Source organism: Tasmannia lanceolata, unplaced genomic scaffold, assembly GCF_043159265.1.
Source record: "Tasmannia lanceolata isolate RefF3 unplaced genomic scaffold, GAP_Taslan_0.1 ptg000006l, whole genome shotgun sequence".
Taxonomy (NCBI): domain Eukaryota; kingdom Viridiplantae; phylum Streptophyta; class Magnoliopsida; order Canellales; family Winteraceae; genus Tasmannia; species Tasmannia lanceolata.
In genome coordinates, this window is record NW_027518683.1 from 11344147 (window position 1) to 11360545 (window position 16399).

The window sequence follows — 16399 nt, forward strand, 5'->3', positions numbered from 1 at the left end:
TATTTAACAATTTTTCAAAATTGTGTCCCCCCCCCCCCCCCCCCGTGTTGACAATTCTTGTATGTTGGCGTCCCCCATTGGCAATTTTTCCAACATAATTTGTCAAAAACCCTTTACATCCTTCACCTTCTTTGATCGTGCAGGTTGCAGGCGCAAGTGCTGATGAGAGAGTCCGAGACGGAAAAAAACATACACTCAAACCATTTTGACGAAAATAGGGTGTTTCCGCCTACTATCTGCAGAAAATAAATCAAGTGACAACAAGTACATGATATATTCAACCCTTTCTCTTGGCCGGGCCAGCCCCTTGCAGTGAAAAAAGAGAGACGAGTTTAAGGGTGCAACTCGGGTCGGGTTGAGGCCAACCCAGAAACCTCAACATCTAACCCTAACCCAACCCAACCAGACTCTTAACCCGGTTTGGTTAACCTAACCTAACCCGGATTTGTTTTTCCCCAACCCGACTTCCTAAGTCGGGTCGGGTCGGGTCGGGTTGACCCGCTGAGCAGATACTTGTTACCTAGAAAAGCAAAGTAACCTATGATTGTTCCACTCTACTGGCACCATACATCATTCATTTTTAAAGTCTATATTTGTTTTGTCTCTTTTTTTTACATAATACAATTATCAAATCTGGATATGCAATACAAAATGAATTAATGAATCAATTATAGATTGTGGTTTCCAACTCAGCAACATTCGAGAAACCTCCAAAACGGCAAAACTCATAAAAAACGTGAAATATCAATACATAGTCGGGTTACGGGTCGAGTCGGGTTGCCCGATACCCCAACACAACACAACCCAACCCGATTTTCGGTCGGGTTGACAATTCCCAACCCGGAAAAGTTCAACCCAACCCGCCCAAAAAAATCGGGTTGACCGTACCCGAGTTGCAACCCTAGTCGAGGTGGTTGGCCCAATGGAAGAAAGGGGGCAAATATATTACTTCCACATAGACAACTAAAAAGGGGGCCCACTGTACTTTTAGTCTTTTAAACACCTTCAGTGGACTCGCTGAGCAATTTCGCAGAAAGTAGCGGCTCACTTTTGCAAGATAGAACAGCCTAGCCAAAATTCCTACATTTAAAATCTTAATTGACCCAAAAACAGACCACGTGTACGGTGGATTGAGTCAGAGCGGGTTATCAATTAAGGGTGATCAGGCGGGCTATCCTATCCAGTAAGTTCTCCGTTAAAGACAAAAAAAAGAGCAACGTCATTTCAGTGACGTCAAAAGTATATAAATGGACGGCTAAGATCTGACTATTTATCTACGCCCACAGAGAAACTATATTCACGGAATATAAGCCGTCTGTCGCACACAAAAAATTATCTCCGAGCGATCAAAGCAACAGCAAAATCCTACGTTTTCGGAATCGCTTCACCTGATTTTCCTTCTTTCGAAGCTTCTTCGGTTAGAATTACACTCTACTAACTCTTATTTTTCTGTTCCTTTTTTGCCCCTTTTTTTACTGAATTTCTTAAAATATGAGAATCAGAAAAACTTTTTCAGATTCTTTTGATTTTGTATTCCCTTTTTGAGGTTTTGAAGGATGATCTTTTAATTTGTATTGGTTTGTTGGAGTTTTGACTTTTGATTGGTGATTTGAGTGAGAAATGGTTTTCAATTGGGGATTTTCTTTTTTCAGATCTGGGGATCTAGGGTTTTTCTCGAGATCTGTTTTGCTAAAATGCAGCGACCGAGTAGATTTTTGGAGAGAACGAGCTCCATGGCGAGGGAGAAACGAGGGCTCGAATCTAGCGAGATCGAAGAACAGTCGCCTGAGGCGAAGAAGCAGAAGGTTCCTGCTCTTGCCAGGTGATTTTTTGCCCCCACTTTTTTTTTTTGTAGCTTGATGTGGAATTTTGGAGTTCTTAGAATATTTTAGTTGATTTTTTCCTTCATGTAATTCTTGAAAGAAAGCTTGGATTGAGGAAACGCTTATGCCTTGTTTGGATGGAAATAATTTTTGTGGAAAAGTTTGGAAAGGAAAAATATTTTTAAAATTTCCTACATTTTTTTACACGCGGAAAAGATAATTGTAAGCAATCCTATTCGAATTTTATTTAGAGGGACTTGATAATATCCGTCAAATTTAATCATATTCATATCATTTCCCTGGTGGAAAGGAAAAAAAATTCCAACCAACCCTATTTAGAGGGACTTACAATTTATGATAATATCCGTCCAATTTAACCGTATTCCTATCATTTCCCTCTAAATCGTGGAAAGAAAAAAATTTCCATCAGAAATGTTTTTTCTTGCAATCCAAACAGGACCTAAAGTCTTGAAGGGGCGAGAATTTTGTAAGTGGGGGGAAATTTCGTTCCTTGTTTCTTCAATTCTCTTGTAGGTGGTATTTGCTGCTTGTAAATTCCAACGATTAATTTCTTGAATCCTTGATTCTGCTTAAAGGTTTCATTTGGGGATTTTTTGCTTATTTCATCATAAGAGATAAAGTGATAAACTCTGTCACACCCTTCTCAAAACTCTTCCACACCAAGATCAATGGATTTCCTATTGTTATGATGAAGTAATAAAAAACATTCCCAAATGGAGAAGCATAAAATCATTGTTATATGGTGAAGATGTATAAAATCATTGCTATCACCAGTAAAAAAAATAATTGCTGACACCATTTTAGATTGCGTATTCTACCCAAGGTTTAAAATTTCGGTTTCGGTACCGGTTTCGGACCCTGAAAATTTGAAATTTCGGTTGAAATCTGGTACAAAACCCAAATTCAATATTTTATTGAATATTAAATTTCAGCCGAAATTTCGGTAATTTCGGTCGAAATTTCAGTGAAATATTAAATTAATATTAAAAAAAACAGATTTTTTGGGTCAAATTTCGGAAAAACCCAAATTCCGAAATTTCGGCCGAAATAAATGACCGTTTCGGTTTTGGGTGATTTCGGTGTCGGTCTCCACCGAAATCTGAAATTTCGGATTTTGGTCGAAATTTAAAACCATGATTCTACCTTTATCTGCTGAAGATGCATAAATTCATTGCTATCACCTCTCCGCTGGCATGTTTTCTTTTATTTTCTTCTATTGTTTCTTGATTTCCGCGTTCTATGCTTGGAAAGTTCATACATTTAGAGGGATTTAAGTTACATTACCAGAAATTTGCAGCATGTCTTTTTCTTTGAAAACCGAGTTTCCGGGTGAGTTTAGAAATGTAAAAAAATGCATAAGAGCTTGTAGAATAGACTATTTGCTTTTATGCTCTCTTTCCCATGGGATTGTTGTGGCTGACTATTGTTATTAGAGGGAAGGACCAAGGGAGTGACGAAAGATAGTGGTATAGGAACAACAGATTCCAGATACATACTCCAATATGTCTTTAATACGTATGATTTCCAATTAAAATACATAAAAAAACTGAAAACATCATTTGGTAGTGGGCTTTTAAAATCTCCCAAAATTACCCTTCAAAAAAAAAAAAAAAACCTCTTGTTTTCTTCTTTCTGCTCCCTCTCTTTTATCTTATTAAGGCTTTTATCTTTTCCCTTCTATGTTCTTGCATTAGAGAGTGATTTGACTATGTAAACACCTATTCTACGCTCAGCCATGCCTCATTTGATTATGTTGACAATTAGTGGAATTTAGAATTTCTTCAACTTTTGATCATGTAATGTATGATGGGCTGACCATTCAAAAAAAAAAAAAAGTATGATGGGCTGAGGAGATCCTTTCAATATAGGGCTTTTGTGTGACATTCCATTGAGACTTTGTGTTACATTCCGTTGAGACTGACATTTTCTTTATTTGGTGTTACTAGGTTTTTTGTTTGTTCCATTTCGATTGAATTTCTTTAACTTTTGATCATTTATTGTATGATGGGCTGAGGAGATCCTTTCCATATAGGGCTTTTGTATTACTTTCTTGTGAGACTAGCATTTTCTTTATTTGGTGTTACTGGGTTTTTTGTTTGCTTCATCTTGGTTGCATTCATTATAGGTTTTGAACTTCAAAGTAATATTTCCGTGGAATCTTTGTTCTTACTCAGGCTTTCCTTTCTTTTTTTTCTTTTTTTCTTTCTTTTCATTCTTTTTTCAATAGAATCTTTTTTTAAAAAACTTTCTGCAGATATTTATATTTTATTGGGCTCCATGATTTTACATTATTTTATTTATTTCTATAATCTTTGCTTTGGTACTAATTTCTACTAAAATATTGCTGTCCTGTTGTGAGTTTCTTGCGGAGGTTTCTGTTATTGACTCATTGTTCTTACTTTGACAAGTTGCAACTTATAATATTTTGTAGATGTATCTAAAATCATCTGCTATGTTCCAATGGGTTCTCTTATTTAGTTTGAAGCATTATTGAGTTTTTATTTATCATTAGTTTGCATCTAAGTATCCGCTTATTGAAGAAAAAGTATTTGTGTAGTGTAATTGTGGAAGCTCTCAAGGTGGATAGTCTGCAAAAACTTTGCTCGTCGCTGGAGCCTATTCTTCGCAGAGTTGTAAGATATACAAACTTACTTGCTGGCCTCCTCTCCTTGCTCTTTCTATGGATAATTTTGGACATATCCTTGTTGGATGCTTGAGATCTCCAAGTGATCTGTCACAAAACTCAAAATCTTTTTTTTTGAAAAAAATCACAACTCATTTTTATTGAAAACTTGTAGAAAATCTTCATACCTTCTTGTCCATGTCAGTGCTGGAAATTTATTATTTACGATGAAAATCTATTATTCTTTCCGTACATATTGTCTATTACATGAACCGTTATCATTTTTTTTTTTCATAAAATGGTGGATGAACACGTTGATCATGTAGTGTGAGCCATATGACTGTCATACTCCTGTAACTATTACCAAATTTGTGTGATGGGTGGCTGTCAAACTAGACGATGTACGAGCAACTACCAGTAACTGATATCATCTTCTCTTTTTTTTTTGAAAATTTTTTTGGGGATTGTATGGTTGCAATATTTCTTCTTTTGTGTTTTTTTAAATGCAAAGATAGCTGTAGAAGAAGAAAAAAGAGAAAACATCAAAAAGGAAACATCTCATAGCCCGATACGTTTCTAGTTTTGTGTTACGTAACTTAAAAGCTGTCTGCCTTTTTTTTGCTTTTTAACATGTTCTTACATTTAGAGTGGAGTGTGTTTAATAAGTGGCAATTTGGAATGGAAAAAAAAGAATGAACTTAAGAAGTTTATAACTTGAATTTGAACGTGAAATATTATAATGCAAGAAATCAGTCACAACTTTGAGGAGCATCATCAACAAGATGAGCAACAAGAAGGGTCAAAACTGGACCCTCGAGGCCATGACCTGGGTTGGAAATTGTTGATGTTGTTTTTCTATTTGTTGAACATATAGTGATTTTTATTTGGCCTTTTTATTAATGTTAAATAGATTTTTGTTGACCTATCATGTTAAAACAAGTATATTTAGGCTTAGTCTCTAAAACTGATTTGGGTCATTTGGGGACTGTAATTAGGCATTGGGTAGGCGTCCTGCAGTCCAACTAAAGTCAGGAGTAGAGAGGTAATGGTTGGTTAAAAATCTGGATTCTTTGAGTTAAGAACTAATTTCCAAAATTCAAGATAGAAGGCTGTTTTTCAAAGTGTGTATAGGTGTTCAATCTTAAAAAAGTGTCTTCTATGATAGAAACCTTTGAGTGTTGTGTAATACCCCACATGCCTTTCAAACAGCAATAATGATAATAATATATTGCAATGTTAAGGAAATCACATCACGAAACACGGTCTTGGTGGTCATGATGATACTAGATCGCCATGTCTTTGTGACTCCAGTAGTAGAGGCTGACTGTGTTTGTCTCCATCGTATTGAAGCCATGATGTTGCACAACGGAGGGATATTCAAATGGTTGGTCATTTGAATGTGCTACACTACATTGAAAGAATACACGACTTAAAGGTTGGAGTCCATAGGAAGGTTATTTTTTTTTCAATGACACTACACAGCAGGTTTATGATCCTTGAAATGGGTTGGTGTGGACAATGTTTAAAAACTCATACTTGGCCAAGAACACGGCCACGATAAAACTGAGTCGACTCGGATGAGTCAACGATTGACGTGGTCAGTTATTTTTTTAGATGAGTAAGCTGGGGTTAGGCAAGACCCCCACCAGATTTAATTAATGAAGAAAAATTTACAAGATCAAGGGGGCTCAAAAGCCAACAGCAAGGGAACAACCTCCCAGCAACAAACCAACCAGAAAGGGGGAAGGGCAGCAAAAATAAAATTACAGCCTGTGATATTGTTTTCCATTACAATCATCATTGATGATGGCTTGCAGGTCCGGAGGAATGGTCGAGGGATGGATGTTGTCTCCTTTCAAGCAGTAGGATCGTTTAGACAGGAGGTCCGCTGCACCATTGCCTCGCGCCAAATGTGGGTAATACGAAAGGAATGAAGTTGCTCAATTGCTTGGCGGATTAGATGAATCCTTTCCAGCTGGGTCCATGGTTCTTTAGAGGCCCCGTTTAAGATGCTTACTGAGAATTTGGAGTCCGATTCTACCCAGATTTTATCAGCTCCATGAGCAATCGCGAGATCAATCCCCTGTAAGATGGCTTTAAGTTCAAGAGCGTATATTTCTTCAGGCTCAGTGTTGACGGAGAACATGGCGAGGCAATCCCCAGAAGAGTTTCTCAATAGACCTCCAATTCCACCTCCCATATCATCCAAGGAGGCATCTGTGTTAACCTTTATCTCCCCCACCTCCGGAGGCTTCCATTGATACCATTTTTTATCCTTTACTATCGGGCAGAAAGTGTAACCAAACAGAATTGCAGCGTTTTTGTTCATCTCATTTTCAGTATCTTCTGTTTTCATAGTATTGATCTTGGAACGGACCTCAATCAGAATTTCCTTTAAAATATCTGACTTGTGCCTTATACAGTTTTCAAAAATTCTGTAATTTCTTTCGCGCCAAATTTTGTAGATTAGTGCAGAAAAACAGAATTTGATAGCAGTGACACGCTGGCCCTGACCTTTAAAATTCTCTTTTAGCCAACCAGCTTCAGCCATGAGAGAGTTTTTGGTTTTCTCCTGAAACCTGCTCTCCAAAGACATGATCTCCAAATCCATGCTGTGAAACTGCACTTAAAAAACATATGGTCAGTTATTATTAACTCACGTGAGTCAAGTGAGTTTTTTATTGGCTTTTTAGAGCCAATACCGAGTCAAATCAGGTGAGTAAGTGATTGATTCAGGAAGTTTTTAAACCATGGGTGTAGATGTGTGTTAATCTATACCTTCACGGTCCGTGATCAGTTTTTCTGACTTAGCTTACCGGAAATGTGTTTGTGATTGGCCAAGAACTCGACAAAGATAAAACCGAGTCGACTTAAATGAATCAATGATTGACGTGGTCAGTTTTCATTAACTTGTGCGAGTCACGAGTTTTTGATTGTGTTGAGTCAACTTGTTGGGAGAGTGATTTACTTAGGGAGTTTTTGAACAATGGGTGTATACGGGGGTTAATCATCCTATACCTTCATGGGCCATGATTGGATATTCTAATGTAGATTTTTTTTGAATGGCAGTGAAAAATTTTATTAAAGAAAAAAAGAAAGAAGTCCCACACCAAGATGGTCAAAGTTACAAAGTCAGCTCGCTGAAAGAACATAAAAGACTACTCTAGAAACCATGAAAGCAGGATAAACTCCTAAGGGAGGGGTAAAAAGCCAAAAAGCTCCAAGCTAGGCCTATCGACCCTCGATCGAGCCGGCCTATCGGCGTCATTTTTGGCGGACCTCTCCACATGCTGGACCTCTCCACATGCTGAAAGCGGGCCCTATGCCCCTTGATGCACTCCTGAATTTTTTCTATAGCGTCAACGAATGTCCATTGATAGGGACTTTTTTTGTTCATTCAGCTGATAACGTTGAGCAAACCTCCTTCTATAATCATCTCTTTGGGTGCTCTGAAATCAACTAGGCGAATGTTGTTCAGGATAGCTTGCTCCTCCCCTTCATTAGATTTTTTTGGCCAATTCGGCCGGAGATCGCCCATAAAGTGCTCCTACATTATCCTTGAGCAGTCCTGCCACTCCCGCTTAGCCCAGGTTTCCAAGACTTGAGCCTTTGAAGTTAAGATCTCCGGGATTATGTTGAGTCCAATGGAGTGTAGGAGAGAAATGAACCTCCTGACTGTGACAGATCATGTGCGCCGATAAGCAAAAGAGGGAACTCCTAAAAAGGGAGAATACTGGCCCAATGGATTAGTATGGCTTGTGCCTTATGCATATTTTGATGAGTCCTTTTTTATTTACTTTTGAAGATGCGGCTATTTTTTTCTTCCTGTATCGCCCATACGTTTTCCAGAAAAGCTAGCCTCCACAAGATCTTGCCAAGGGTCGAAATTCCAATCTTCAAAGAGCTTGTTGATATTGATGGATTTAATGTAATCTAAAAAACTTACGATGTGTTTTGATAGGGCACATTATATATAATGGCATTATTGTAATTACTGATTGGTGGAAATAATATGTATATATGTCTGTGTAAGCCTTTGAAGTCATGTGGTTTACCTTTCAACCCCCTATGTGCTCTTTCCTCTTATTTTTCTTTCTTTTCTTCTGACTCTACATCTTGGTTGATTGTCTCCTAGATTTATTGTTCTGATTGTCTCCTAGATTTATTGTTCTTTTATATTAACATGTCAGAGCCAAGATCCATAAGTGCCTTGGTCTACTATCTTGTGTTTTCTTCTTGAATGTGCCAAGTGGCATCTCAAATGTCTGCATGGCTAACTTTAATTTTTTTTTTTTGAAATGATAATAATGTATATTGATGAACAGAGAACCAAGGAGGTCCTCAAAGATTACAAGCAGAAGAAATTAGAAATACAAAAATCTCAAGGAGGGAGGAAATCAAACCACTCTAAAGCTGCCCTACTAACACCTGATCTAGCTAGAGAATCTGCCTCATTATTTGCAGATCTCCTTACATGTTTAAAAATAATTGAAGAGCCAAGAGTTAAATATGAAATCTCCTCAAAAAAGGATAGAACCTCCATGGAGGGGCAACCGACCCCGAAAGCCAACTGATTACGTTTGAAGAGTCACCTTCCACAATCACCTTATCATAAAGATTCTTGTCTAGGTGCTTGATACCTTGATAAGCCGCTCTAACCTCCGCTTCGCTAGAGTCGCAAACTCCAATAGGGCCTGAATAAGCCCACAAAACATAGCCGAGAGAATCTTTGCAGAGACCTCCAATACCTGCTGGTCCTGAATTGCCCAAACTAGAACCGTTAAAATTAAGCTTTATAACATCATCTGGAGGCGCGTCCCACCGCTGAACAATCTGATTTTTCCTCCCTCTATCATTGCAAACAATCTGCCACCCCTCCAATAAATCAAAGGCTGAAACAAATCTAAACATAGGAATACTTCTCACCCACGAAATGGATAATGCTATGACTTTAACATATAGCCAAAAAGAAGATTTAGATACCCCATCAAACACCCTTGAATTTCTATTTTTCCAAATAACCCACCAAGAGGCTAGAAGACAAATTCTCCATAAGACCTTTTCCTTTCTTCTTCCAAGGAACCCACTCCCAACACTTGATTAACTCAGAGATCGATTTTGGGCTAACTTTAAAATTCTAGACATGTGGACTTTTTTATGCAATAATAGATAAATTAATGAGTGATGTAGAATCTAACAGAAAATAATTAAAAAAAAGCAAAATGTTGAAAATATTAATTCTATCCCAATCATTGTCAATTAAAAAAATCTAAAAAAATGAAAAACATTCATTTCATTGTACTGCATGGAGATTTCATTGTACATGTCTAGGACTGTCGTGTCATGTCGAGGATTGTCCAAGTGTTCTCCAAGCGTCGATAGAAGTGTATAGGTAGCGCAAATTATCTTCCTCTTCTGTACTTGTTGGATTTGTCTGTTACTGAGTAAAACCCTTTGAGGGTTATGCTACCCTATTTGTGGATTGTTAAGTTTTTTGCACTCTTTGTAGATAAAAAGGTATGTTGCCCTCTTTGTGTGGACTTTGCTGTCTGTTTGTGGACTGTGCTGTCTTGATGCACTGTTTTGTGATCCTATTTGTTTCTGCCCTATTCACGATTTTTAGTGACTTAACCCAATTTGCCGGTTCAGGATTTAATGTTGGAATAGATCAGTTGCTGCCTTATTTTTGATCTATTTGTGTTGTCTTATTTATGCATATTAGTTGCTACCTTATTTGTGAATCGCCATAATGAGTGAAAATAAACCTAGTTTTCAAACCATCATAGCCAGAGTGGGAAGCGAGTGTGAGAAGCGAAGGGTTCAAAAAAGAGAAAATGTGAGAAGCGAAAAGCTCTAAAGAAAGTAAAGAGAAAATGTGTGGGAAACATTGTTGAAAGGCAACATCAAGCATGTAATAAGTCTCATTGGAAGCGAACAAGATTTACATAGAAAGGTGACAATTGTAGGGGTCCGCCTAACCCCAGCTTACCGATAAAAAAAAGAAAAAGATTTACATAGAAAGCGTAGTACTGTAGTAGGTTAGGGAGGAATGGTTAATATGAGTATGTTAGGAAGGATTGGTTAATGTAGGTAAGGTTTACAAGTTAAAAAAGAAAACTTTGTGAATTACAAATTTTAAGAATTTAAAATTCCACATGTTTTATTCATGTATATTTGATATTAAATTTTCGGAAAAAGATACACGTAAGTTTTATTTGAAATTTAAGATGAGTTTTCAAGTTTTAAATGTGCTTCAAATGAGTTTTCATGTTTTTAATGCACGCTTTTTAAAAATATGCTCCTTCAGCATTATCGATAAGAGAAGATATTCTTTTAGGAAAAAAAAAATCTAAATAGAAAGCATACTCTTACCATTAAAAAAAAAATAAAAAAAATAAAAAATAGAAAGCATTCTCTTAAGTAAGAGGAAACACGTAACCATTCCAAAAAAAAGTAAGACGAAACGTGTAGGAAGCGTCTGGGAATCAAGAAGAAACTTGCTTCTGAAGCGAGATTCCTGGGAAGCGAGCTTCCCATCCAACTACGAAGTTTCCGGTAACTATGTTTCAAACATCATATAGATATCAAGGATGCAACTTTTGTCGAGTTGAATGGACCCAATTATCTCCCATGGGTTCAATCTGCGAGGACAGCTTTTGTTGCAAAGAGCAAGGTTGAGTTTTGACTGAAAGTGGGCTATGTGAAAACTACCGAATTATGACTTAGTTATGGAACAATATAAAACTGCAAGCTAGTGCAAATGTTTGATTCCTTGATACGACCAAAGAAATATGGAGAACGATACGAAAAACTTAGTCTTCATATGAAAACATATGACAGGCATATGAGCTGTTTGAGAATATATTCTTGTTTCAATAAGGAAGCAAGAGCTTGAGTGAATATTATAAGTCTCTGTGTCAAGTGAAAAGTGTTGAATGTGTACCAGTTTGCATATACAGGTTCGTAATAGGACATTGCATTGAGAGAGATAGGCAACATAGGTTCAAACTATGCTTATGAAAGTCTTCATCATAAAGCTACCATGTATCATTTTTCTTGTTGGTAACATATAAACTTTCATTATAAATGTGATGTGGGAGAAGAAAATTGGTACTCGTGTATTATTTGATGAATTTCCTAGTGTTTCAGTTAGTAGATAAGAAAAACATATGAACTTCCATAGTAGATAAGAAAATTGGTACTCATGTATTATTTGATGAATTTCCTAGTGTTCCATATAGTAGATAAGAAAAACCACATACTGCTGACTTCTCTAGCTGTTGTCATGTTTTTGCACGTTGCTCTCTAATTTTTCTGATTCTTTTTTTATTATCATTTAATGCTTATGCAGGTTAGTGAGGAAGTTGAGCGTGCTTTAGCAAAGTTAGGCCCCGCTAGGCTTGGTGGGAGGTGAGAGATTACCTTAATGAAAGTATATGGATGAACAGTTCTAGCTTTACTTTGCCTCTTCAGAATAGTGTATTTTACTTTGCCTCTTCTGTAAAGTATGTTCATTTTATGTTCCTGTTCTCGTGCAGAGCAAATTTGATAGACGCAAATTTTGTTACCATTTTGATGTCTTCATGGGACTATGGCCCACCAAGAGGTCCACCGTCCGCACACAAGGGGTTTCTTTTATTTGAGTTTTAAAATCTTTAGTGGTCACTAGTTTGTTTTTATATCCAAGAATTTTACTTAAAAAGGTCTTTAGTTTTTCTTAGGGTTTTAAGTGATACGTGATTTAGTCTTTCCCTATTTCATTATGTTGAGTGGTTGTGGGGTTTAACTAGGGGGAGGTCTCACAAAAAAAATAAGTTGGGTTTTTATTTATCGAAGAGAAGCTTCATTCACTCTTAGTGCTTTCAATGCCCAAAGAAGTATTTCAAAATGAAATGCAGATGTTGTCACGCCCCGACCCCACTGACTTACGCACGTCACCGTCTTGGTTACCGCCCGTGTGTGAGTGTATACTAAATTTTGATGGGAGTGCTAAAGGTAAATTGGGCCCCACAAGAACCGTTGGACTCATCCATGACGCAGAGGGTAATACCTTATTCTCATACTCTTCCTTGGCTGGAATATGCGAATCAAATGAGGCTGAAGCAAGAGCTTTATTGCACGATCTTAAGTGGTACGCGTTGACTCCATAATAGTGGAGGGGGATTCATCTAACGTCATCTCTTGGGCGAAAGGTGGCGCCCCGGGTCCTTGGAAACCCTATAATATCATTTTCGAAATTCGGGACTGCTGTATGGTAATTGACCCAACTTTCTCACATATCTGAAGATCCGTTAACGAAAAAACCGACAAACTTGCGAAGGCCGGAATGGACAGCAGCCGTGTGGTAGAGAGCAGTTTTCTTGTATCTCATGCCTTCAAGAATAGGGTTTCTGTTTTTGTTGTTAGAGTTTATATTTGTACCTCATCTAGTTGGGGACACCTTGTCCCCTCGATCTTCCTGTACGATATAACCTTTCTCAAAAAAAAATAAAGAGAGAAAAAAAAATCTACTGACTTAATATCTGTTTTTGTTTCTATCAAATTTCTTTTGCTCTTCAACTTCACTCTCTTAGTTTTCTCATTGTTGTTACTTGTTTTCTTTGTCCACCCCTTAATCATGTATGTTTCTACTATATATATAGAGTGTGTTCTTCTAACTATAGTAAATGTAGGTCATCTCCAAAACGAATAGAAGGGCCTGATGGAAGAAACCTGCAGCTACATTTCAAGTCGAAGTTGTCCCTTCCCCTCTTTACGGGAGGGAAAGTAGAAGGGGAGCAGGGTGCCACAGTTCATGTCGTGTTGTTTGATGCAAACACGGGCATTGTTGTGACATCTGGACCAGAGTCATCTGCAAAACTAGATGTCGTTGTGCTTGAAGGGGACTTCAACAGTGAAGATGATGATGACTGGACACAGGAAGAATTCGAAAGAAATGTGGTGAAAGAGCGTGAAGGAAAAAGGCCGCTGCTGACTGGGGACTTACAGATCTCCTTGAAGGAAGGTGTAGGAACTCTTGGAGAACTTTCGTTTACCGACAATTCAAGCTGGATAAGAAGTAGGAAATTTAGGCTGGGCTTAAAAGTTGCCTCGGGCTTCTGTGAGGGCATTCGCGTTCGTGAGGCAAAAACAGATGCTTTCACTGTTAAGGATCACAGAGGGGAACGTAGGTTTGCCACATCCATACAATATTTAGTTTTCTTGTTACATGTGTTTGCAATCTGATGGTATTCTGACCCTTTTCTTATTTTTTAACAGTATACAAGAAACACTATCCACCTGCATTAAATGATGAAGTATGGAGATTGGAAAAGATAGGAAAGGATGGATCTTTTCACAAGAGGTTGAATAAGGCCGGAATTTACTCTGTTGAAGATTTTCTTCGACTTGTAGTTAGGGATGCTCCACAGCTGCGGAAGGTTAGATTATACTATTTGATTATTGAAAAAGAAACTCCTATATTTCACCTTTTATCTCTCTGATGTTCTCATTAAATGATTTTAGATCCTCGGTAGCGGCATGTCAAATAAGATGTGGGAGATCTTAGTGGAGCATTCAAAGACTTGTGTTCTGAGTGGGAAGCATTATGTTTACTATTCTGACGACACAAGCAGTGTCGGTGTTGTTTTTAACCATGTGTATGAGTTGAGGGGCCTTATTGCAGGTGGACAGTATCATTCGGCGGAGACTCTTTCTGATAGTCAGAAGGTAAGTATAATTTAATTCCTTTACTATCTATTTATCCTGAAATATTTTGTCATGGATCTTCTATATCTAGACTTACAATAAATTAACATTAGGAGATGTTGAGAAAAATGTTGAACTCGTTTTACTTGGCAGGTTTATGTGGATACATTGGTGAAGAAGGCATATGATAATTGGATGCATGTTGTAGAATATGACGGCAGGGCACTTTTGAACTCAAAGCATAGCAAAAGGATGAACTCATCCCAACCAGAGGTTTTAATGGGCCCACCAGATTATCCTCCATCTGATCAGCAAGTCTCCCTACCACATCTTCCTGTACCTGTTCCTCAAGAGCAGGCTTTAGTGGATTCGGGTCTGGCTGTTGCAGGTGAGTTACAGATTGTAGTGTCTGATATCACTTTCTTGAGTACATAAATGTGGACTGCTCAGCTTTGGGACGAGAAAGGATATTTGTGGGATTAAATGATGAAGTTGCACCGAAAATAGATTACGTACTTTTTTCTTTCGCTTTAAATAACCATAACATGGAATTTCAAAGCCTACTCCAACTTGACCCACTCTGTAGCACAAATGCTACGATTTAACATTTCATAAAGGGAAATGATATCAGTACAACCATATTTTGATATTTTCACAAACCATCTTGTCTTTTAGTATTTAAAGAGCTGTCAAAAGGGTATCACATTTTCCTAGAAGCTCTCACAAGCCAATTAATGAAGAAAAGACAGCTGGGTTTGTGTGCAAATATCAAAATATGGTTGAGCTTATAACATTTCCCTTCATAAACTCTGTGACCCTGAAGCGTATAAATTTTTTAACCTCTTGTTAACTATCTTTCAATAATTTTCAAAAGCCCAAAATCATGGATTTTATATCTATTTATCCATCTATTCGACAGTTGAGATGAATCAGATATCATGCTTATTATGGTGTGTTTTTTTTTTCAGGAGGAACAATTTCTTCTGGGTATAATGAGAATTCTGTGATCAGATACCCAATTCATTCTCACCATCAATCATCCAATGCCCAAATCCAGTTTGAAAACACATCATTTGTCCCGCAGAACCAGCTGATCGGCTCCTCCCACCAAACCCAAATCACAAGAAATGATAACAAGGTCGGGCTGGCTCTAGGCCCACCACAACCATCCAACTTGGGGTACATGGGCCCATCTGACCACCAATCAAACCTTAGTTCATATGATGACTGGTCCCGCCAACGTGACAACCGGGGGGTTGATGACTTCTTCCCAGAAGAAGAGATCCGCATTAGAAGTCATGAAATGCTTGAAAACGAAGACATGCAGCACATGCTTCGCTTCCTCAACATGGGTGGCACATCTATTAACCCATCTGAAGATGGGTATTCATATCCATCGTACATTCCATCGCCATCGCCATCACCAAACTATAGCTTTGATGAGGATCGTGGCCGCTCATCTGGCAAAGCCGTTGTGGGATGGCTGAAGCTCAAGGCCGCTCTGAGGTGGGGCATCTTTATCAGGAAGAAAGCCGCTGAGAGGCGAGCTCAGCTTGTTGAGCTGGATGATTAGCAGATTTTGCCGGTTGATGCTATGGTTTTGGGGTCAACTCATCCCGGGCCCTAGCATCACGGTTCTCCAAATCTCTGGTGAATTCCTTCTATCCATACAAAAGCTGGGGTTGTAGGTTCTGCATTGATGGAATTCTGATCAAGTCAAGATACTAATGTTAACGCCATTAGATGCTGCCAGGGATCTATCTGCTTGTACAATCTTGCCTGTACAGTAAGGTTTTTTTTATTTCTATTTGCATTCTGTTTGGGTTTTGTGAACAATGCATGTGAGTTGGGTGTTGTTTTAGGGATACCCAGCACAGACTATTAAGAAACTTATCAGGGGATCGGCCCTCCGAATAAAAAACGAAATGATGACATTGTGCTTGATATTTATTTGCTAGGCAGTCATAAAACAGTCGAACAGTTGGGTGTAATTGCTAATTCATGTCTCATACATGTTATCATGGGGTACTTTCTCATATTCTCTATTGAGGCGAATTCCACATCATGGCATGCATGTAATGCTAAAGTTAGGAGTATAATGCATCATTGTAGATTTATTATATATTCTTTATTATCACTTGTACGATTCATATGTGGAAGCATGAAAGTAGTTTACCTGAGGAGAAGCAAAGGCGAAAACAAATCCTTCGCAGACTTCGAAGGTTACAATCCATTTGTTTTGATT

General features: G+C 38.0%; 1 protein-coding gene across 1 annotated transcript; it reads left to right on the forward strand.

Moving 5' to 3' along the window:
* Positions 1-1290: 1290 nt before the first annotated feature.
* LOC143879677 (calmodulin-binding protein 60 D-like) lies at positions 1291-16098 on the forward strand. Its single transcript, XM_077382171.1, has 9 exons — positions 1291-1417; positions 1653-1822; positions 4402-4477; positions 11819-11877; positions 13140-13633; positions 13726-13886; positions 13972-14175; positions 14308-14542; positions 15123-16098. Exons 2-9 carry the CDS (start codon positions 1695-1697, stop codon positions 15725-15727), a joined length of 1962 nt encoding a protein of 653 aa, XP_077238286.1. The 5' UTR covers positions 1291-1417; positions 1653-1694; the 3' UTR covers positions 15728-16098.
* The last annotated feature ends 301 nt before the right edge of the window (positions 16099-16399 follow it).

What these genes read in the sequence shown, in the direction of transcription:
- LOC143879677 (XM_077382171.1), top strand. Translation starts at nt 1,695, where the DNA reads ATGCAGCGACCGAGTAGATTTTTGGAGAGAACGAGCTCCATGGCGAGG. An exon ending in AAGGTTCCTGCTCTTGCCAG is followed by an intron (nt 1,823 to 4,401) that starts GTGATTTTTTGC and finishes GTATTTGTGTAG; the next exon opens with TGTAATTGTGGAAGCTCTCA. An exon ending in CCCGCTAGGCTTGGTGGGAG is followed by an intron (nt 11,878 to 13,139) that starts GTGAGAGATTAC and finishes TAGTAAATGTAG; the next exon opens with GTCATCTCCAAAACGAATAG.